The following is a 22,027-nucleotide window of genomic DNA, read 5'->3' as shown; positions in this document are numbered from 1 at the left end:
AAGGACATGATCGTAAGGGAATAACCGTCTTGTTGAATGACGACGATGTAATGAGAAGAACAAGTATAAGATTTTTGCAGCTTCCAACGAAAAGTAATGCTAGCCCATTCGAGATATTCTCTCTACCGTCTACCGCAACTTCTAAGGAGATAAAAGCGCGATATTATGAGCTAGTAAAGATATATCACCCGGATAGGTGCACGATAGGCGATCAGCAGAAACATACAAAGGATTTTCAAGCTATCGTAAGAGCATATGAATTATTATCCGATACCAAAAAGAGACAACAATACGTAGATACCGGCGTCGGCTGGACTTCGGATGGCGCCCAATCGAAATGGGACGCTGACATGGAATTTATTAGGAGAAACTATGGTCATAGGCGCTCTACACAGTTTGCTAGTTCTTATACGCCACCCTACAGTCGTCGATCTGGGGGATGGGATGGCGAATTCTACTGGTCAACCTATCATCATCCATCCACTGGAAGGCACAAACCTGTGTATAGCTCTAACGGCGCATTTATATCAGGTTTGATTTTCTTTGTGAGTGTCATTGCAGAGTATTCATTATCTCCCATAACACACAAATAGTCAGCTATTGTCACTATCATCGAATACCAAACATTCTTCCCTACGACGATGATTAAGAATAGCTTCACCAAATCTAAAGAGGTGGATCCACTTCAAGACTGGCAGTTCAAGGCCAATATTGATGCAAATGTCTCATTATCAAAGGCGCACGAATTGAGACAACGACATGGACTATCACGGACATTAGCTGCACGTAGACATGTGGAAGAACAATCACAAGCACAGTAAAATGATAGTACATTAACCAATTGTGAATAAAATTAGAAAGCTGTATAATTATCTGACATATCGTTAAATATAAGGAAGATGAGAGAGTGATAAATAAGAGAAAATCATAAAGCTAAGCTTTGATAGCAGCTAGAGAAGCTTGTGAAGCTGTTCTAGCTTTTTGAGCTGCACGCTGTTGGGCGGATGCGGCTATAGATGCTGTGATTGATGGTATATCCGTTTCGATTGCTGTCTCAAAGTAGGGATGGTTTAATGCTCTCTTGGCTGATAATCTGTGTGCAGGGTCATATATAAGAAGTTGCTGGAAAAAATGTGAGTGAAGATGTTTTTTGTAAGGCAACACCAACGCACCGAAAGAAGATCTATTCCTTCAGGCTCTAAACCTGGAACAGCCTTGTAAAGATCAACGCGTGACCATTGAGGGAAAGTTGTCTTGTAGTCAGGGAGAGATTTGACACCAGGCCAGATATCCTCATTTGGAGTACCAAGAATGCGGAAAATCTTGAAAATTTCATCAATTTCTGAATCACCAGGGAAGAGTGGTTGACGCATGACCATTTCGGCAAAGATGCAGCCAACTGACCACATATCGATAGCTGTAGAGTAGTGTCTCGAGCCTAACAAAACTTCTGGTGCTCTATACCACAATGTGACGACTTCATGGGTGTAAGTGCGCAAAGGGATACCGAAAGCTCTTGCCAAACCGAAATCTGCGAGTTTGAGGTTACCCTCCTTGTCGATCAGGAGGTTTTGAGGTTTGAGATCTCTGTGTAAGATTCTATGAGCATGGCAGAAGTAGGTACCCTTGATGAGTTGATAGGTGAACTTCTTGACGATATCTGGACCGAGACCTTCCTTCTTCTGGCCGACGTTGTCCATGTACTTTTTCAAGTCCAAATCGAGGAACTCAAAGACGAGGTAGAGTTTAGCATCCGAGTGTATGATATCGAAGAGCCTAACGATATTGTCATCCCTGAGCTCCTTCAAAAGACTGATCTCTCTGATCGCGGTGGAGGGAACGCCTTCATCCTCTGCCTCTAATCTGATCTTCTTGAGAGCGACGATCCTACCGTTGTTGACATCCTTAGCTTTGTAGACGACACCGTAAGTACCTAAATAGAGGTGAGATACTAAGACTCTGGGGGTAAACAAGACTACCTTCTCCGACCTAGAGATAGACTATTAGAGAATAACGCGATTTTAAATTATAATTCACCTTTTCTAATCTCGTATAATTATCCATCGACGTTTCTTCTAAGGCGACACGACAATTAGTTAGACTGTCAAATCAAACGAATTTGGGAATTTATAAAATTTGTATGAATTTATTAGACGTGGGTTATTGTATATTTATTATTAGAGCTATCGCTGAGCGCTCGACAGACAAAGTCATTCCATCTCAGAGATTTTCTCGACGCCATCTCTGATAACTACAACTTTGATGATAAGAGCGTTTTATTGTCACAGATACAATCTACTATCAAGGACCTAGACAGTCATTCTGCTCACGTTCAAGAGTCGAGGACGAAACTACAGCGTACAGTCAAATACGCAGAAAGACAACACCTAGAGAGGACAAAAGAGCTAGGTAGAAACTTTGAAGCGGTTGGCTTCTCTTTCCTCGATTTGGAGTCTTCGATATCTCACGTGGGAAATACTACAGTCGGTATCGGTGAACATCTCCAGGTGATATCAGATCACCGTAGTCGTGCAATAGCAGCTCGTGATTTAATTCAACACTACAACACTCTAGCACGTGGAAACACCTCACAATTGGATAGCCTACGCAAGTCCTCAGGTAAAGATAGCAGGTTAAATTGCGCAATCTTACTGCGTAGATTATCAGCCTTGTCAGCAGTAGTTGATGCTCCACACGCACAGAATACTCACCAATTGATCGATAAATACTGCGAGAAGTTCGAGAAGGATATGCTCAAATTATTTGACAAGAGTTATAGGAAAGGTGATCCAAAAATGATGGCACATTGCGCTCAAACTTTGCTGGTTTTCAACGGTGGTGCATCTTGTATGCAGGTTTACGTCAACCAGCATGATTTCTTCATTTCGAAAGATAGAATTGGCAATGCTGATAATAGCGACAATAATGCTGCTTTCTGGAACACCCTCAGCGATCCTGATAAACAAGCTCCAACTGTAGAGCCATCGTTGAGTGCACTAGTTGATGAAATTCGTAGCACTGTCGAACAAGAGGCTCAAATTATACAAGCAGTTTTCCCAAATCCTGCATTAGTCATGCAGGTATTCTTACAAAGAGTATTCGCACAATCCATTCAATCCAAATTGGAAGATTTGCTTGAAAAGGCTGGTTCTTTATCAAGATTTTCATTTTTAAGAATGTTACATATATCCAGAATGACAATTAGCGGCTTAGTAGAGGATTTGAAGAAATACGATACGTTATCATCATCTGTTAAAACCATAGGAAGTGGTTTAGTAGCACCAGGAACATTCGCTGGTCCTAGTGGTATTTCAACACTCTTAGATCAATCGTTGGATGAACTATTTGTTCCCTACATGGAAGGCGAGAGATACATATCCCTTGAATGTACATCTTTAACCGAATTATACGCTGGTTATTTATCTAGTTTCACATTATACCACAACGCAGTGCATTCCTCAAAATCAACATCCATGCTCGATAGAGTTGTTAATCAACTTTCGGAAACATCTTCAGCATCAAGTTCAGCAGCAGCTTTGTTGAAACTCTCCGGTAAAAATAACGACGATGTTCTCAATACACTTGATGAAAATGATGGGAAGCTATCGCTTGATGTTGCTGAAAGGATGTTGAAATGGCATGCTGAATCTGTTGGTAGATGTGTTGATTTGACATCATCGAACAATCTCTCGAAGAATGTCTTTAAATTGTTACAAACTCTCGCAGAATCAATTGGTAGATCTTACGTAGAAACTGCTGTAGATACCACGCTTTTCAAGCTCGATAATAGTAGATCAGAGCCACCATTTGAATGTCTCGAGATATGCTCACCGGCAGATCTCATCACACAATTGTGGCAGAGATACGCAGCAACTACTATCATACCCCTTACCAACAATGGTGCGATCGGAATGAAGAGAGAATTGGCTTTGTTTGCAAATAACACGATAAGCAGGTTGGAAGTCAAACTGAATGCCATCTTGCAAAATTTGATGGATGGTGGGTAATTAATATTGTTTTTCAATAATACTAACACACTTAAAAGTCGTTATCAACTACCTAGGTAGTTGCTTGCAAAAGCAACGCAAGGTTGACTTTAGACCAAAAGATGATGATACCTCATTCGCAAGGATAAATACAGAGCCTTGCTTATTATGTTGTGAAATACTCTCTTTTGCTAGAGAATCCGCAGTGGAAGCTCTCACTGGTTCGAATTTGGAGAAATTTTTAATCGAACTTGGTGTAGCATTCCACGGTTTATTGCTGGATCATTTAAAGAAATTCTCTGTAAATCCAACCGGTGGACTGATGTTGACGAAAGATATCGCATTATACCAAGAAACAATAGCTAACTTCAATCAACCAATACTAAAACCGAGATTTGAAATGTTACGACAACTTGGTAATTTGTTTATAGTTAGACCGGAAGTGCTTAGAGCTTACATGAGAGATGACATACACCTTTCTAAACTTGATCCAGCGATGTTGAGACCATATTTGGCCCAAAGATCTGATTACACGATGGGATTGGCGAAGTATCTCGACAAAGAGTTGGGCATTTCACAAACATCTTTAGTTAATGGTGGCAACTTATACAGAGCTGCCTGGGCGTCACTTAATAATCCATCAAGTACACCACCTATACCATCAAAAACACCATCACCGGTGCCACACCTTCAACGACCAAAGTTAGCATCAGATGGACGTAAACGACCTGGTACTGCTATAGGAGGACTGTTTGAGCAACTTGAGCATTTGAATATTGGTTTAGGATTGAAAGCAGAAGACGATGAGAAGGAGAAGGATTTGCAAAGTTCGAGAAAGAGCCCTGCGTATCTTAACCTACAAAATAACAATTTGTAATTTTTTGCTATATTATTCTTTCTAGGTTATGTATTTTATTAAAATTTAAACTTCTTCTTTCTTGTTATCGCACTGTCAGGATGTGAGTTATAATAGCATTAAATAGACAAAACTTATATAAAATAAAGGGATGATGTCGTATGGCAGGTTATAAACCATCAATTCTGCTCCTACAAAGTCAAGTGAGTACTTTGATCATCTATTGAGAAGGTGGCTAATTTGATAGGACGACAACGCAGAATTTTTGTAGGAATGAATACAACGTCACTGGTTTCTGCAATAGACAGTCATGCCCACTCGCAAACTCTAGATACGCGACTGTGCGAGAGCATGAAGGTGGGTATACTACAGATTCTAATAATCGATACTGATGTAGGACCTCCAGGTGTAATATACCTCTATATAAAAACTGCAGAAAGAGCACACACACCTAAACATATGTGGGAGAAGATAAAACTCTCATCAAATTATACAAAAGCCTTAGAACAGATTGATAGCAATCTGATATACTGGCCTAACTTTACTATACATAAATGCAAGCAGCGTATTACAAAGATTACCCAATATTTGATTAAATTGAGGAAACTGAAGAGTAGACAAGAGTGAGTTCGGTAGTCAGCCTTTATTTCCTAGTTAACATACCATTCAGGCCAAAGTTAGTTGGTATAAAGAAAAAGCAGGATAGAAGAGAAGCCACTAGAGAGGAGAAGGCTTTATCTGCTGCAAAATTAGAAAAGTCAATTGAAGCAGAATTGATAAATAGATTGAAATCCAAGGCGTACGGTGATGCACCACTCAACGTTAATGAGGACGTATGGAGGAAAGTCCTTGAATCAGACAAACAGGTTGAAAATGAAGAGGAACTCCTCGACGATGAGAGTGAAGATGATGAGATTGATAGCGAAGATGAGAGAGAGTTTATTGAAGCATCCGATATTGAATCTGACCTTGAGGATATGGAAGAAAGTGGCTTTATCGACCAAGCTAGCTCATCTGAAGGTGAAGAATCATCTGAGGAGAGCGAATCGAGCGACGATGATGACAATGACAATCAAGGCGAAGATAACAAAAAGAAGCGTAAGCTTAAACCATCTAATAATACAAAGAAACCAATTAAACGGCGACAACCTCATGTTGAAGTTGAGTATGAGAATGAGGTTGAGCCAATTACTAAAGATAGTTTAATTAATTGGTAAATTTATAATGTTATTTATAAATTTATTGTTATTTTTATTAATTATTGATTTATATTTGTTAACTTTTGGTATAACTTCTTTCACTGAGTCGATTTCGTTGACGATCGGAATGACTTGGTCGAGCTGTTGTGCTGTTTGCGCAGCTTTGTTGTAGTCTTTCCTGTTCATTTCCTCTTCGAGGCTATTGAATAGGTTGTGAAATTTTTCTATTGAATGTAAAACAGTTAAAGCCGCGTTTATATTATTCAGTTCATCGAATTTACTGGATAATTCATTGTAGTCGCCGTCTACTTTAGATTTTACACTAAAACAAGCTCGTTAGTGATGTCATAAGAAAGCGTTACAGCTCACAGGTTCAGTTTTGTTGATAATTGGCTGGATAAATCAACAAAGTTGTAATCTTTAAGTTTACTAAATAGTTTAGAATATTCTAGCAACTCTGCTTGATTATCGTTCACGTTATTCTTTATATCGACCTCCACGCTGTCTATTTGCTGCCTGATGTTTGATAATTTCTGGCTAAGATCCATTTTTTAAAATTTTCTGCCCTCTATAAATACTCTTCACTTCTTAAACTTCTTCTCTATTCAGAACGCAAATTTAGTGAGTGAATAGTTAAAGGGAAAGCGATAAAAGCGAAATAAAAATGATGATTTGAGCGCATTTGGCTTTATTGGTGTTTACGTTAGCGTTCAGTTAGCGAATTTACCATGCAGTAAACTCTCAGCTACCTTACCTTCTTTATGGCTGATACAGCTTTTATCGTCGACCCTTATATATACTATATAAATACTAACAAATAGTCAGATAATATAATTGATTTTATATTTTTGTATTCTTTATATCCATTCTATATTCTTGTCTTCTACTTTGTCGATATGGTTGCAGAAACTGAGTTGTACGATTTGTTGGGTATTTCCCCAAATGCTAGTCAATGTTGGTCTTATACTATTGTTTATATACTAGTTTCTAATACTTGTCAGCTGATATACGTAAGGCTTATCGTAAACAAGTTAGTCAAATTATTACATTATTATCAAATCTAAGGCTAACACTTAAAGGCTATTAGTTGTCACCCTGTTAGTAATCGTTATAATTACTCACTTCATCCCTCTTACTCGCTCCTTAGGATAAAGTTTGTCTTCTCTCTTCGTTAAACAACAATCTAATGAAGGAATAGAACCCAAATGATCCAGCCGCTAGTGACAAGTTTCAAAAGATTTCAAATGCCTATGAAGTTCTCTCAGATGAGACTTCTAGGGAGAGTTACGACAACTTCGGTACAGCAGACAACTCACATGCAGGTCCACCTATGGATGACTTTATGAACAGTTTCTTCTTCGATTTGAATAGACCTCCACCGGCTCCAAAAGCTAAAGATCAAGTCGTTGATTTCGATGTCACCTTGGAAGATCTTTATAACGGCAAATCAGTACATTTTGCTATAGAGAAGGATGTAATTTGCAAACTATGTTCAGGTTCTGGTGGTAAAAAAGGCGCTAAACCGCAGACATGTGGTAGATGCTCAGGTAAAGGTCACGTACTCTCTAGTCGCCAACTTGGTCCTGGTTTGATAGCTCAGATGCCAACTCCATGTCCAGCATGTGAAGGTGAAGGTGTAAAGATTAAAGATAAATCCAAGTATGTGCTCAGAACAACACTTTCAAGTATCTCATTAGAATTTTTAGGTGTAGAAAGTGTGAAGGCCATAAAACGACAAAAGCTAAAAAGAAAATCTCATTTGATATCAAAAAGGGTATGGTTGACGGTCAAAGAATTCGTCTACAAGGTGAAGGTGACGAAGTTGTAAGTCTGAGATTGATTTTAGTGACTATTCTGATGAAATACCAGCCTGGAGCTAAGCCTGCCTCATTAGTATTCAGATTACGTACAAAGAAACATGACACTTTCCGAGTGTCCGGTTATGACCTTGCAATTAACATCAAACTAACATTATTGGAAGCTTTGAGTGGTTTTGAGAAAATAATTTGCCATCACCTCGACGGACGCACTGTGAAAGTGTCTGTACCTCAAGGAAGAGTCATACAGCCAAATGAAACTCTTTGTTTGCGCGATCAAGGAATGCCTTTATCGAGGGGATTTGGTGATTTATATGTCCAATGTGAAGTCGAAATGCCAAGTGGATATTGGATGAAGTTACAAGACCGTAATGTGAGTATTTGCCCTCTGAGTAGGCTTCTTTCTAACGAATTATAGGCTCTTGCGAAGTTGTTGCCAAACCCAGATCCAAAGAACGCGATCCAAGAGGGAGAGAAGACTGAGAACGTGAAATACGAGACGAGCTCGATGTCGAATGTGAGTTTATATACTTATTAGTACCCTAAATAACACTTTGCAGTTCGGCAGGACACACGCACCACCACCAAATGACTTTGATGATGATGGACCTTCTACACAATGCACAACCCAATAGATCATAAATTATAGATAATTTTTGTATATTACCCCATTTTTGCATAATCTTCTCTCTTGAAAATCTACAGTGAAGAATGTCAGCAGTGACACAACCAATTACACAGCTTGAAATCAGTTTACCAGTTGCCAGCACTTCTTCAGAAGGTGCTAAGAGTTTGTCAAAGCCAGTAACCCGCAAGCTCGTCCCAGTCGGTGGTGCCTACGCTGCACACGCTAGTCGTCAAGCCAATGGAAGATCATTCGATGAGGATGATGCACTCATTAGAGCTGAAAATGAAAAGCGTGCTGAGGAAGAACGTAGAAACCAGCCAGAGGATGACGGCGTTGGTGAAGAACCAGAATCTAAAGAATTACTTGCTTCAGATCCAAAGAACTACAAGGTGAGTGCTCTCTTATAGTAATAATACTATCATTAACAAATATAGGCACTCGATATGTACGCCATTCTCGGTCTTTCAAACCTCCGTTACAAGGCTACACCAGACCAAATTCGTCTTGCACACAAGAAGAAAATCCTCAGACACCACCCAGATAAGAAAGCTGGTAGAGGTGGTGATGCCAACGATGATTCATTCTTCAAGTGTGTCGCTAAAGCTTTAGAAATCCTCGACAACCCAGAAAGACGTCGTCAATTTGACTCAATTGATGAATCTATCGATGATAAGATTCCAGATGTTAAGTTCAAGGGTGATTTCTTTGCAGTTTATGGTCCAGTTTTCGATCGTGAAGCAAGATTTTCAGATGGTGTACACCCAGATCAAGTACCAAGACTCGGCGGAGCAGATGCCCCAAGAGACCAAGTTGAAGAGTTCTACAACGCCTGGTATAACTTCAATTCATGGCGTTCATTTGAATGGTATGACAAGGAAGTCAACGAGGGATCAGAAAACCGTGATGACAAGCGTTACACTGAGAAGAAGAACAAGTCTGACAGAGCACAAAGAAAGAAGGAAGACAATGCTAGAGTCAGAACCTTGGTTGACAACGCATTGGCTGCTGACCCTCGTATGAAGAAGTTCAGACAAGAGGACAAGGCAGCACGTGAAGCCAAGAAGAACAAGGCTAAAGGTATTGTTTCTGATCCAAAGAAGGCCCAAGAAGAGGCCGCCCTAAAGGCTGCTCAAGAAGCTGCTGCTAAGGAGGAGCAAGCAAAGAAGGATGCTGAGAACAAGGCATCAAAAGCAACGGACAAGAAGGCAAAGGAAGCCGCTAGAAAGAACCTCAGTAAGGCTAAGAAGGCTATTAAACAGATTGTCACCGACGCAAACTACTTCCAAGCTCCTGGATCAACTGCTTCTGCCAACGTCATTGAGAACCAACTCAACGAGTTGGACTTGATTGCTAATGGCCTTGAGCCTGAAGAAACCAGTGAACTTAAGAAGACACTCGACGCCACTAAAGATAATGAAGCTAAACGCGCCGCTATCACCAATGCTGCTAAGAAATTGGTAGAAGTTGGCAAAGTAGAAAACGGACGCTTCCAACAATACATTTAAGATATTTTTGTTTCGATATGAATATTATTACTTCTTTTATCGCATACAACCAACTATATATGACTAATGTCAACGATTTGGAGACTTTTAGAAGGGAATGGCAGAGTGAATTGAATAAAGACCACAGTGAGCGTAAAGAAGAACGTATATATCATGACACGGATGTGGCAGTTGAATGCTATAAGCAAGCTGTAGAAGCTGAACAAGTGGGACAACTTAACGATTCATTGATACTATACAGAAAAGCATTCAAATTGGATGATCAGGTGGATAAACAATATGGAAACTATATAAAGCAGAAACAAGCACGAGAAGCTGAGGAAATTGCTATCGATAGTGTAACTACGGTAGAAACAGTGAAGAATGACATACAAATAAACGAGGATGGCAAACATACTTATAATTTCTCAAAAACTATTCAAGTAGGTTGGTATAAATGGTTTGATAAAACTAATGCACCTATCAGACTGGACCAGATGCACCAAAACAATCAACCTATAGATTAGACGCAATAGATAAACTCATTCAATCGTTAAATGAAAATCTCAGATTGGAAGCTGACCAAGAGGACGAAGAATGCCCAATATCGACACTCCCAGATGAGATCATTTTGAACATCTATAGACATCTAGTACATAAGTCTGATTTACAAACACTCATGAGGTTCGCATGCAGTAGCAGAAAGTTATTAGTTCTCTCGAATGATAATATTATATGGAAAGACCTCGTCAAGACTCATTTAGTCCCTCCATATCAAATAAAACAATCTATAGACGTCGATGATATTGCAACCTACAAGTTTAACGGCGCTTGGCGTAAGCTTTGGCTTGATATACCTAGAATTAGGCTAGATGGTGTATATATCTCCGTATGTCATTACCTGCGACACGGTGAATCAGAATCCGCTTGGAATACCTTCACGCAATTAGTTACGTTTTACCGGTATTTGAGATTTTTCAATGATGGTTTGGTTATTAGTTGGTTGAGTACAGACGTACCAAACCAAAGTGTACCGACTATCACTAAAGACATGAGAAGCAAGGGGTTGTTACACGGTTATTGGAAATTGCGGGGTGATTTGATTCTCATTTCAGATCTTAAAGATCCTGATCGTGTGAGGGTCCCTTACCGATTTAGAATGAAAGCCAAACTCAAGTCGAGTGTGCATGGTAAGCACAACAAGGTTGATTTAATGGAGTATACATCTCTTAACAATGAGGAAGAAGAGGTGAGCATACCTTTGAAAGTGAGTTCCAAGTTTCATGCAAATGTCTAAGACCGCAGAACTAACCCACCGAAAGCATCAACGGCCATTCTACTTCTCAAAAGTACGCAGTTGGACTGCACTTACACCTTTATCGGATTGAATGATATATATTTATTCTTTATTATACATGCGTGCATTGAATTAGAAAGGCTAATTTAAATGTATCCAGCAGAACGACAGCACGAATAAGAATAGAAAATCTATCCAAATCAGTGCCATCAATCCTACAGAGTAGAATAGAAGGCGTGCAAAATATTCAGGCAATATATAAACCGAAGTCTATACAATGCATCCCTTCTGAGTAGGCCACTGTCGCCGTGCAAAGCCCAGACGGTCAGCACGACTCCCAGTATACATGAGACCAGAAGCCTTGCCAAGGTAAGTATGAGTTTACAACATGTTGAGGGCGCGAATTTATAGCGCGCGCCTTTCACGTGAATTTTGCACGCCTCATGTGGAATTAGTGATAACAACGGGTGTCCACGAAGGGTATGAAGCTGCCAAAAACATTTAAGCAACAGGGTTAATTAATGAATGAAAATGATATAGGTTATGTATATACTCACTGCGCTTGTTGAATGTACTCTTCCTTTATATTTTCTTTGAATGCGCCCTAGCGGAGAGAGCATAGAAAATAAAAGCATGATAAAGACACGTGAATTACTGCGAAATGCTCTTTTGTGTTACACTCTCGTATTGCAGAACTTCCAGGTAAAAAAAATTCAATAAGTATTTTTAGTGACAAAAATGTCAAAAGGAAACTCCCTGTCTGGGAGTTGAACCCAGCTCTCCCGCGAATAGTTATACAACTGACAAGCGGGCGTACTAGCCGATATACTAACAAGGAATCTGATGATTCCGAATATCTTATGTTTAATAGCCATCGTTATGATTGAAATGCTTTTTAGCTCACTCAGTGGCGCAAATTTTCACGCAGGACTTCATATTCAGCAATGTGACGTAGAATGCCGGAACGCTATACAGCTCCACTGAAAATCGAAGCTTCGAAATTGTCAGTCATCAAATCCAATACCTCAAAAGCATCAGCCGGAAAGCTGACAGCTGCAAAAATGCCAAGACCTCAATGAATTAGCCAGGGCGACACGATGACTAGCAACCCGGCTACGTATAGGTCACTTCCCTACGACTAAGTCATATCGCTACCGATTCAAAGTAATCGATTCATCAAAATGCAGGACATGTGAGGACATGTGGCGCAGACGATAGCATCTCGCTGAGAATATTTATATGCAGAAGACACATAATGGCAAGAATCACCTTGCGAAGGAAGATAACCAATATCAACATTCGATTCGAATTAGGTCCAATGCTCAGGGATGCACAAGCTCTCCAAGCCCTTCACGAGTTTTTCAAACCGCAAATGACTACGTACCCAAGATACTCCGGTGGTTCGGCGTAATCGGGAAAATTCGCAGACGCATAAATCATCAAGACATTTTACGACACTAGTCAAGAAACGCTTCCCACCAATTCGACACGCCATTCAAATCCCCATGCTTTAAGAACTATTGATGGTCGTAGTTTAACTTTGTATCGTCTTAGCAATATATTTAGATTTCATCATCATCATCATCATCATGGCGCAAATTTTCTAGAAATTTAAGAGACTAGACAGTAAGTGTCAGAATACCGATACAGAGCTGGGAATACAGCATCATTTAGTAATAAGTGACAGAAAGGGACAGGGAATTATGCACAGATACTCGGACAACAACAATGAAAACTATATAAGAAACCATATCTTATACCAAAACGCCATCTACTTCAGATCATATTATACTTAATACTCTTTCAACCAATAATAAAGCGCGTTTGATTTTTACAGACCAACAATAAGCTCTTCCGGCTAATTAAGAGCTTCATTTATATTCTCGAATTAGAAGGAATTGATAGACGCAGTTAGCTCTTATATAGTTTAAAAAAATATTTCGGTCTATCATTATTTTTTTTATAATATACCCAACAAAATAGGAAGGAAGCAGTATGACAATAGCTTTCATAGATGTAGTTGGATTGATAGTAGTTCTAATTTTTAATTGCATTGATTCGCAAAGATGTGTCTTTTGATGAAACCCATAATAAGCAAAAAATACCAGCCAGCAGACTGCTGAAACGTTTAAAATGTCTATAAATAAGTTTTAATTGGTACATGTCGTTGTTGTTGAGGATACATCATACTTTTTGTTCATGGTTGAAGGTCATGTTATGAGTAACTAGACTTACAGAATAGTGCATGTCATTAGTCTCTTGAAGAAGAGTTAAATGCTAATATTAGCATACTCTGACAGTTATTTTTACCCTTAGGACACTTTTTTTTTAAAAAAAAAATGTAAAAATGACAAACGCAACTTTCTTTACAGACAGCAAATATAGGAGCTGGTAGGTATACAACTAGCTAGTAATATAGTAGTGATAAATTGTAGGTTTACCTGTTATTGTATGGGTAAGTCATATCAACCATGACGTTAGTCATTTTTCAATCAAAGTAAAGAATAGATGAATAAACGTGAATATAAACATACAATCATACACGATGGCGGCTATGTTTTTTGAGAAGTTGCTTGTCAAATTGTGTAAGGCGCGCCTATTGATGATAACAAGAGATGACGTATGTTTGAATGTTCTATTGCCCTACTATTACAAATATACTCTTTAATTGAGATTAATTCTGAAAATTCAGTTTTCTGCGCTTCAATATTTCTATCTTTTACCATCAAGAGTGCGGATCTGGCGACGTTAGACATAATGAAAGGCGAAATACCTGGAGTGAGCTGTAATAATTGCTCGGCTATAACGGTAAGTGTTATAATATTTATACGATTATGCAATTATAGTACTTTATTACAGTCATCTCTCTGGCGTAGACACCCAATTACTAATGTAAGCATCTATCTGTGGTTTGATCAACTCTAAACGGTAACAAGGTATACCTTTGCAATGTATGCAAGTCTACCTTAATAAAAATGCGACAACTCTTATATCACTTTGTAGGTGGTCTGAATGCCTATCAAACATGCGGAAAAGCAACACCTAAAAAGCGCAAGAAGGCCACAAAGAGAAAAGCAAAAGGAAGGAAAAAGCGCAAGTCACTTCCATGCCCAGACCCTGAGTTTACAGTTTACCAAGATGATGATTATCGCGCTATTATCCCTCAAAAGGATCAGAAGGTGTTGAACGAAGTTACTAACATTCAAATTCCACATGAAGTAGTAATAAAAGTTGATACCTAGTTCTTCTAACAGACCCTTTAGACTTACAAGGCTTCCACAATCGTTAATAAGAAGTCAACTACCGAAAATTCTTCGACTTTGATAAGCAACCATACATTCAGCTTGAGTGAGATGTTCTCAATAAAGTCTGAGCCGACATTAGCAGAACCTCATGATCCTCAGGTTAAATCCAGCTCTTCGTCAGAACAATTTAGAGGATGGCATAATTTTATGGATATAAATGAGCAAACGATTTGCGACTCATACCCAGATCCATTTGCTGACGACTATAATATGTAGGTCGGCTATCGACTTTAGTATTACTAAACACCTCAGATTTGACATCAACATGACCAACATAATATAACTACACAGGTGTGATTACTATGGGTGGTCATTTGTATTGTATTGCTAGTATCCATATTTTTTTATTCCATTCGTCTCATGACGGTAATTTAGTAAACTTCTACTATTCAACGACCACCAAGTTGATAATAAAAATGCTGTCGAAACAACTAATACAAAGACTATCAACTAAGAGTCTAGCAAGTAAGAATTCTGTTAGAGCTATACAGCACACAAGGAAACTCGCCACACCTTCTGCACCTCAGGGGATGGCGACGACAGTTGACGCTGGTTCAGGACCATTGAGCGCACCCAAAGATTTAGATAATAAAGCTATAATAGCGCCACTTGGTACGGACTGATTTACATATTTGATACTCTATTAACCCACCAATTAGATTCTTTCGGGTTCAACATTACTGCAGAACGCAAATCAACTGATCCAAGGAGACCTATTTACTTGGATGCTCAAGCTACGACGCCTCTTGATCCGCGAGTATTAGATAAAATGTTGCCTTGGTTCACAAATCAATATGGTAACCCTCACTCAAGAACGCACGTCTATGGATGGGAATCTCAAGATGGTGTTGAAGAGGCTAGAGCGGTTAGTATGTCATATTCAATTGGAACTTTCTAACCTTTTATTAGCATATTGCTGGTCTGATAGGTGCAGATGCAAAAGATATCATTTTCACGTCGGGTGCTACAGAAGCGAATAACATGTCAATTAAGGGTGTCGCTAGATTCAACAAGAACAGAAAGAAACACATTATAACCACGCAGACTGAGCACAAGTGTGTCTTAGATTCATGCCGTCAAATGCAAGAAGAAGGTTTTGACGTCACGTACTTACCTGTTCAAACTAATGGGTTAGTTTCCCTAGAAGAGCTTGAAAAGGCTATCAGACCTGATACTTCAATCGTATCTATCATGGCAGTTAATAACGAAATTGGTGTCATACAACCACTCAAGGAAATTGGACAACTACTCCGTAAATATAAAGGCATACATTTCCACACAGATGCTGCTCAAGCACTCGGTAAAATCCCAATGAGCGTACAAGATATGAACATCGATTTAATGTCATTATCCGGTCACAAAATCTATGGTCCAAAGGGTGTCGGTGCTTTATACGTCAGACGTCGCCCAAGAGTCAGAATTGATCCTCTCTTCAGTGGTGGTGGTCAAGAAAGAGGTTTGAGATCTGGTACTGTACCAGCTCCATTAGCAATCGGTTTTGGTGAGGCTTGTCGTATTGGTAAATTAGAAATGCAGGTAAGTTTGTTATCAGAATGGAGATTGTTCAGATGCGATGATTAAAAATAATGCGCTATCATTTTAAATGAGAGAGGTCTAGCTACATAGCTAAGTCGCTCATCGATGACTTTTTGTGCAGGGGTAACGAGCATCTGAATATATCATTTCTCGTTTTACTTTCATTTACTAACGATTATTCAGAATGACCACGATAGAATAAGTGTACTCAGACAAAGACTTTTGGATGGTATCATCGGAAAATTAGACCATGTGAACCTCAATGGTAGTGAAACAGCAACATATCCAGGATGTACTAACCTCTCATTTGCCTTCGTTGAAGGAGAGTCACTCTTAATGGCTTTGAATGATGTCGCATTATCTTCTGGATCTGCATGTACATCAGCTTCATTAGAACCTTCCTACGTTTTAAGAGCGTTGGGTGCAGATGATACGATGGCTCACTCATCCTTGAGATTCGGTATCTCTAGATTTACAACTGAAGCTGAAATTGACTTGGTCGTTAACAAGATTGTGGGCGTTGTCAACAAGCTTAGAGATATGTCACCATTATGGGAGATGGTACAAGAAGGTATCGATTTGAGAACAGTTGAATGGTCTGGATAAGTGGAAAGCTTAAATGATCCACACTATCATATTCTTATTTAATGCATATTCATGTCCTCATAATTTCCTAAACTAAACATTGTGGTCAAATGTAGCGTGTCGAGATAAGTAGATTTTTTTCTCTTATTTCACCTAGATATCAAGCTTTGGTGTATGATACAATAGTGTCTATTGGCTAGTGATTGTCGATCGCTGATGAAATCAACAGATTATTTATTGTCCCCTCTAGTGTCTTCCAAAATTTTCACATTTACTGAAACAAAAATCAATTAATAAATATTGTCATAATGATTTCAAAGGTACAAGGACTTATAATAATTATCCTTGATATGCTAGATACCGTTAGTACTATTAAAATAGGTAAGTGTCTTCGTTATGGATGCTAATTGACAAAATCCAACAGGGTCTAAAGTTCATAACTTCGAGAACGTTGTTTCTTCCAGTCTCAACTAATAATACGACTAACTGTAATATGGTCCAGAATTTATAAGTAGAGTGTTGACTATATGTAAATTGTTGAGTTACAATACAGATTTAAAAATCGAACCTATGCAATGTTTGTGCGGTGATTTTTATTTCTTTTAGATATATATTAATCTCCACTATAGGTAGCGAGAAGATAAAGATATATCGCTATTGGCCTTTATCTGTTTTCGTCATATGTACTTATTAAAGAGAAGACATCCCATCCATGAATTTAAATCAAGGCAATCAAAATAAAAATACATAAAGTTGAAGGAAGCGGAAGGAATTGATTGTCTGGGCTAAAATAATAATTTTGATCACTCCTTATGATTTTAACCAGTTTAGTACTATTAAAGTTTCTCTACCTTTCTATAACTCATCATAGTCTCGCCTTGTTGCTCTGATAACGTATCCGTTATTTTCACAGTGTTTGATGGCTTTGTCAAATTCCTCGTTTGTATCATCAGGAGGTATAGTAACGTACCCCCAATAATCACCGGAAATCATTTTAATACATCCTATCGCTGGACGTCTATTACTGAATGCAAACAGTGTATCATTTATTTTGCTATTCAGGGTATTCCGGGCAGCCATAGCTGTACAATTTCCATTTAATATATACCAATAGGCCTGTTCTTGGTTTTTGATTTTTCTAGTATTGCATTCTTCTCTGGCACCAATAGGAGTTGACATCAAGTCCTTGATGTTATTTACTATTATCCAAGTCGCAGCAATGGCTCTAATTGCAGTGGAGTACTTAGAAACGTAACCCCAAATTGTGGGTGTTTTGGCGTTCGCAAAATCGTCACAAGTAGGACCTGCATCTACTCTACCATCTGACGATACTTCAGAGTATTTAACATCTTGCACGATCAAACTGCCCGAATTCTCTTCGGTAAAGAATAGATAAGAGAAATTGTATCTTCGCGCTAAATGCAAACTTATTAGCAGGATTGCCATTGAAAATAACATAGTCATTATTTCGAAGCTAGACTATGATAAGTTGTAGTTGGAAAAGATCTATGTATGCAAAAAGATCTTTCCTGTTTCTTTAAAGTTATAGTGAACGACAGTCCTTTTGAAAAGTAAAACAGGCTTACAGAAATAATTTTTTTTTATCTAAATAGATCTATATGCGTCAATACTCGCTAAGAATTTAAGCTGAAAGCATTAAAAAAATTATTCAAATGCATGTAACACCACTAGCTTCGTATGGAAGTCCACACATGAAAGACAAAACGACGCTTCCAGGTTTTCGTAACGATGGCAACCTCCTCGATCTCAGCAAGTATAGCCTTGATAACATCAATTTCCTCTGGGCTTTCACAGCTGGGTAGTCTTTCTTCTAGACCTTGACACTGGAGCATGCCTCTTCTTTGGAAAAGTCGTTTACCTTTGTTGGTCTACGGCACCAACATTGATTATATTTGAGGTAAAAATGATGTAAGCTTGGTTGACACGACGGAACTGTACACTGTCTACCTTGAATAATCCTGTGATTACGAGTTGACCATAGTCGAGTTGATTAAGAAAGACTAGTCTTTTGTCTCTGAATCGAACGGCGTGTAAGATGAGGACAGTAATTCTGGGATAGATCCATGCAATTTGGTTGGCCATCAAGTCTGAGGTGAATTCTTTAGGATGAGGTTGTCATCTGCTGTTTAGAATGCTCTAGCTTTTACAATTGGTACCTCACATTTATACCGTCCTTAGCAGACACCAATCGTCCTGGTTTTGCACCCTTCAATGGCTTCCTTTACTGGTGCAGCAGCCGTATTTTCACCTATTATGAGACTACCCTTGGCAAATAATGGGTACCGGTGAAATGACTAAAAATGTGTAATTGGTTTCCTCTTCTATTGAACCAATTTTCGGGTTTAAAACTTCTTGGTTGCAATAGTGATGATGAAATCGAGATATAGCGTTCAAATTGTACAAAAATCAACCGCTTCCGACAATAACTCTTCTGATACAAGAACTTAAATGATCTGCCGAATTAGCTAAATGCATTTCTTGACAAATAATGGCATAATATGCTTTGATAATTCGTTCTCTCTCGTTTGTTTTCGGTTACACTGAAACACCAAACTATCTTGAGTATACAGTGAATTTTGGCTTGGAAATTTGTAGAGGGTTTATAAGCTTGAGCATTCCTAAGTATTGGACTTAATTCGAATTGAATTTCGATCTTACTTATTTTCCTCCTTAGTGTTATTCTAGTCATTATGTAGCCAATATGTTTCTTCTATAAACAAAGCTCCTATACAAGTTGCTACATCTACAAAGGTCAATTATTTCGAAACGGTGCGTTATGTCCAAGTAATGGGAAAGTGACCAATTCCTCATTGTGAGACAACTATGTTGACTTGTGTACTTCCAAACAGCTGGCTAAATGCTATGAAAAAATGCTAATCACAATGAAGTTCAATCTGGAATAAAAGGAGTTACCATGAACTGGGTTGATAGAGAGACTTCAACAGGCCAATTTTCCTTATAACGCACATCGCATTAAATTTACTCATGAAGTAAAACCTAGATCTAAACTACAAATCAGGATCAAAATGGAACATCCTACATCATTGATAGTAAGGCTTAGGCTTTTTTCTACACAAGGATTCACTTAGAAATAAAGATTAATTTCACTCAAGATAAATCAAATTGATAAAGCTTCTAACTATGAAAAGAAGATCTTCGTAGCAACTTTTGAGGTGAAGTAGGTGAATCATTAACCATTATAAACTGACACACGTTGCACTATAACATCACGTAACACAACTTGCCTCATACTTGCTGTTTTAAAGTCGTTGAATCTGTATTTATATTTACACATTACCGCCCGCTTTTTTAAGTATGTTTATCTTGCGTGCCAGCGGCTTTTTGCCTCTTATATATACTTTAGTCTCTTTAGTGGGACTTGCAGGGGCTACTGAACAAGATGGATGTATCCAGACAGATAATTCTAAATCATCCTAGAGAAAATATCGTAAGATACCCCTTATCCACAAAGAAGCTTGATCAACGATCGGAGTAACTCATTATTTATAGTATAGGTCAATCTGGCTGTGACACCTGCAGGTTAGAACATGACTTCACGCTCGTAGAATGTTTTGCTTTTGAGCAAGGCTTTTGGTTTGGACCTTCCAGTGGTCGTATTCACTTTCTTGGGATAATACAGTCATATACAATTTGCCTTTCACCTTATTTGCTCTATTTTTGTCTTGAACCTTTTTTTTTAAAAAAAAAATCGTTGAGTATTGGAGCTGTTAACTCCTGAGAAACTCTCAACATGACTTTCACAAAAATGTTATGTTCATTAGTAGAAGCAGTCATTTATGCAAGTGTAAACATTTTATTCGTGCCAATAATACCATACTGTGCTTATCTAGGTTACAAGTCAGCTAAATCATATGATGACATACCGGAAAGAAGTAAATTGGTGAACAGGATAGAGTATATATCGAATTTGCCGGTAAAAACTGCTTCTAGCATTTGTCGCTATTTGTCTATTTATTAAAACCAAAATAAATACTCTAAAGTTGCAATAGAAAAGACCCTAGTCAATGTCCATCATTGTTGCGCCCGAAATAAACATGTGTTTAGATGCGGACACAAGGCATAGTCATGAACTTACTGATGTCCGGGATAATATGTGTTCTGACAGTGTGTCTGTCTCTAAAAGTCTAGTGATGAGTGACCATACGGTTTCTGCTTAAAAATCGATCACTTAAGAGGCAAGTGCAGGTGACTTGTTAGAATCCAGGTACTGAGCCTGAATATACAGAGTCAACCAGAGATGAGACACAGACGTATTTCACCGAGCCTACAGATATAACTAAGATTGATGATGATGATGAAATCTAAATATATTGCTAAGACGATACAAAGTTAAACTACGACCATCAATAGTTCTTAAAGCATGGGGATTTGAATGGTGTGTCGAATTGGTGGGAAGCGTTTCTTGACTAGTGTCGTAAAATGTCTTGATGATTTATGCGTCTGCGAATTTTCCCGATTACGCCGAACCACCGGAGTATCTTGGGTACGTAGTCATTTGCGGTTTGAAAAACTCGTAAAGGGCTTGAAGAGCTTGTGCATTCCTGAGCATTGGACCTAATTCGAATCGTATATTGAACTTGGTTATCTGTTTGTTGGTTTGTAAATATTAATCACGCTTATTACAGGTTGTGAAAAATAAGTTAATTTATATATATATATGTCATGCTATGATTATATGCTTATCGTTTCTGTACAAAATGGTATTCTTATAAAGCCTTCACTGTCCGCATGCTCCCCCAAGTCCTCAACTTTATTGAGCCTCGGCGTTCATCTTGTCATTGCTGCGCATTCTTGTTCCGTCTTACTAAATGATGCTGTATAGTTAGCGCTGTATCGGCATTCTGACGGAGTAAAATGATGATGATGATGAAATCTAAATATATTGTTAAGACGATACAAAGTTAAACTACGTCCATCAATACTTCTTAAAGCATGAGGATTTGAATGGTATGTTGAATTGGTAGGAAGCGTTTCTTGACTAGTGTCGTAAAATGTCTTGATGATTTGCGTGTCCGGGAATTTTCTCGGTTACGCCGAACCACCGGAGTATCTTGGGTACGTAGTCAATTGTGGTTTGAAAAACTCGTAAAGGGCTTGAAGAGCTTGTGCGTTCCTGAGCATTGGACCTAATTCGAACCGAATGTTGATCTTGGTTATCTTTCTTCGCAAGGTGATTCTTGCCATTATGTGTCTTCTACATATAAATACTCTGTGCGAGATGCTATCATCTACGCCGCACGTCCTGCATTTAGGTGAGTCGATTAGTTTGAATCGGTATCGGTATGACTTAGT

General features: G+C 38.6%; 10 protein-coding genes and 1 non-coding gene across 11 annotated transcripts; 7 read left to right on the top strand and 4 right to left on the bottom strand.

Annotated features, from left to right (window-relative positions):
• The first annotated feature begins 40 nt into the window (after positions 1-40).
• Positions 41-1,944, top strand: WALSEDRAFT_60561 (DnaJ-domain-containing protein). Its single transcript, XM_006958690.1, has 3 exons — positions 41-545; positions 594-1,123; positions 1,176-1,944. Exons 1-2 carry the CDS (start codon positions 51-53, stop codon positions 819-821), a joined length of 723 nt encoding a protein of 240 aa, XP_006958752.1. The 5' UTR covers positions 41-50; the 3' UTR covers positions 822-1,123; positions 1,176-1,944.
• On the bottom strand, positions 41-2,078 carry WALSEDRAFT_60560 (Pkinase-domain-containing protein). Its single transcript, XM_006958689.1, has 4 exons — positions 2,038-2,078; positions 1,980-1,989; positions 1,173-1,933; positions 41-1,122 (listed from the first exon to the last, which is right to left on the bottom strand). Exons 1-4 carry the CDS (start codon positions 2,062-2,064, stop codon positions 934-936), a joined length of 987 nt encoding a protein of 328 aa, XP_006958751.1. The 5' UTR covers positions 2,065-2,078; the 3' UTR covers positions 41-933.
• Positions 2,079-2,086: 8 nt separating this feature from the next.
• WALSEDRAFT_69226 (Mak16-domain-containing protein) lies at positions 2,087-6,129 on the top strand. Its single transcript, XM_006958688.1, has 7 exons — positions 2,087-2,155; positions 2,205-3,999; positions 4,046-4,832; positions 4,992-5,045; positions 5,090-5,199; positions 5,249-5,465; positions 5,513-6,129. Exons 1-7 carry the CDS (start codon positions 2,141-2,143, stop codon positions 6,057-6,059), a joined length of 3,525 nt encoding a protein of 1,174 aa, XP_006958750.1. The 5' UTR covers positions 2,087-2,140; the 3' UTR covers positions 6,060-6,129.
• An 808-nt stretch (positions 6,130-6,937) lies between these two features.
• On the top strand, positions 6,938-8,525 carry WALSEDRAFT_46419 (pDJA1 chaperone-like protein; the record flags this gene model as incomplete). The annotated part of the gene is made up of 9 exons (XM_006958687.1): positions 6,938-6,995; positions 7,043-7,071; positions 7,121-7,138; positions 7,189-7,194; positions 7,240-7,700; positions 7,748-7,865; positions 7,911-8,231; positions 8,277-8,375; positions 8,419-8,525. The coding sequence occupies 9 exons, from the start codon at positions 6,938-6,940 to the stop codon at positions 8,491-8,493; spliced, it is 1,185 nt and encodes a 394-aa protein (XP_006958749.1). The 3' UTR covers positions 8,494-8,525.
• Positions 8,526-8,534: 9 nt separating this feature from the next.
• Positions 8,535-10,029, top strand: WALSEDRAFT_46414 (DnaJ-domain-containing protein). Its single transcript, XM_006958686.1, has 2 exons — positions 8,535-8,875; positions 8,921-10,029. The coding sequence occupies exons 1-2, from the start codon at positions 8,570-8,572 to the stop codon at positions 9,989-9,991; spliced, it is 1,377 nt and encodes a 458-aa protein (XP_006958748.1). The 5' UTR covers positions 8,535-8,569; the 3' UTR covers positions 9,992-10,029.
• Positions 10,030-10,050: 21 nt separating this feature from the next.
• WALSEDRAFT_69223 (hypothetical protein) lies at positions 10,051-11,422 on the top strand (the record flags this gene model as incomplete). The annotated part of the gene is made up of 3 exons (XM_006958685.1): positions 10,051-10,413; positions 10,458-11,237; positions 11,293-11,422. The coding sequence occupies 3 exons, from the start codon at positions 10,051-10,053 to the stop codon at positions 11,356-11,358; spliced, it is 1,209 nt and encodes a 402-aa protein (XP_006958747.1). The 3' UTR covers positions 11,359-11,422.
• A 597-nt stretch (positions 11,423-12,019) lies between these two features.
• On the bottom strand, positions 12,020-12,105 carry WALSEDRAFT_t54. Its single transcript has one exon. It is a non-coding gene; the product is annotated as a tRNA-Asp (tRNA).
• Positions 12,106-13,904: 1,799 nt separating this feature from the next.
• WALSEDRAFT_32820 (hypothetical protein) lies at positions 13,905-15,031 on the top strand. Its single transcript, XM_006958684.1, has one exon. It carries the CDS (start codon positions 14,243-14,245, stop codon positions 14,507-14,509), a length of 267 nt encoding a protein of 88 aa, XP_006958746.1. The 5' UTR covers positions 13,905-14,242; the 3' UTR covers positions 14,510-15,031.
• On the top strand, positions 14,989-16,714 carry WALSEDRAFT_51633 (NFS1 nitrogen fixation 1; the record flags this gene model as incomplete). The annotated part of the gene is made up of 4 exons (XM_006958683.1): positions 14,989-15,184; positions 15,232-15,437; positions 15,482-16,108; positions 16,292-16,714. 4 exons carry the CDS (start codon positions 14,989-14,991, stop codon positions 16,712-16,714), a joined length of 1,452 nt encoding a protein of 483 aa, XP_006958745.1.
• An 834-nt stretch (positions 16,715-17,548) lies between these two features.
• Positions 17,549-18,157, bottom strand: WALSEDRAFT_29005 (hypothetical protein; the record flags this gene model as incomplete). Its single annotated transcript, XM_006958682.1, has 1 exon — positions 17,549-18,157. One exon carries the CDS (start codon positions 18,155-18,157, stop codon positions 17,549-17,551), a length of 609 nt encoding a protein of 202 aa, XP_006958744.1.
• A 255-nt stretch (positions 18,158-18,412) lies between these two features.
• On the bottom strand, positions 18,413-19,987 carry WALSEDRAFT_60558 (hypothetical protein). Its single transcript, XM_006958681.1, has one exon. The coding sequence runs from the start codon at positions 18,794-18,796 to the stop codon at positions 18,569-18,571; it is 228 nt and encodes a 75-aa protein (XP_006958743.1). The 5' UTR covers positions 18,797-19,987; the 3' UTR covers positions 18,413-18,568.
• Between the last annotated feature and the right edge of the window lie 2,040 nt (positions 19,988-22,027).

The sequence above is a fragment of the Wallemia mellicola genome (genome assembly GCF_000263375.1).
Source record: "Wallemia mellicola CBS 633.66 unplaced genomic scaffold WALSEscaffold_12, whole genome shotgun sequence".
In the NCBI taxonomy this organism is placed as follows: domain Eukaryota; kingdom Fungi; phylum Basidiomycota; class Wallemiomycetes; order Wallemiales; family Wallemiaceae; genus Wallemia; species Wallemia mellicola.
This window is presented reverse-complemented; position numbering and strand designations above follow the sequence as displayed.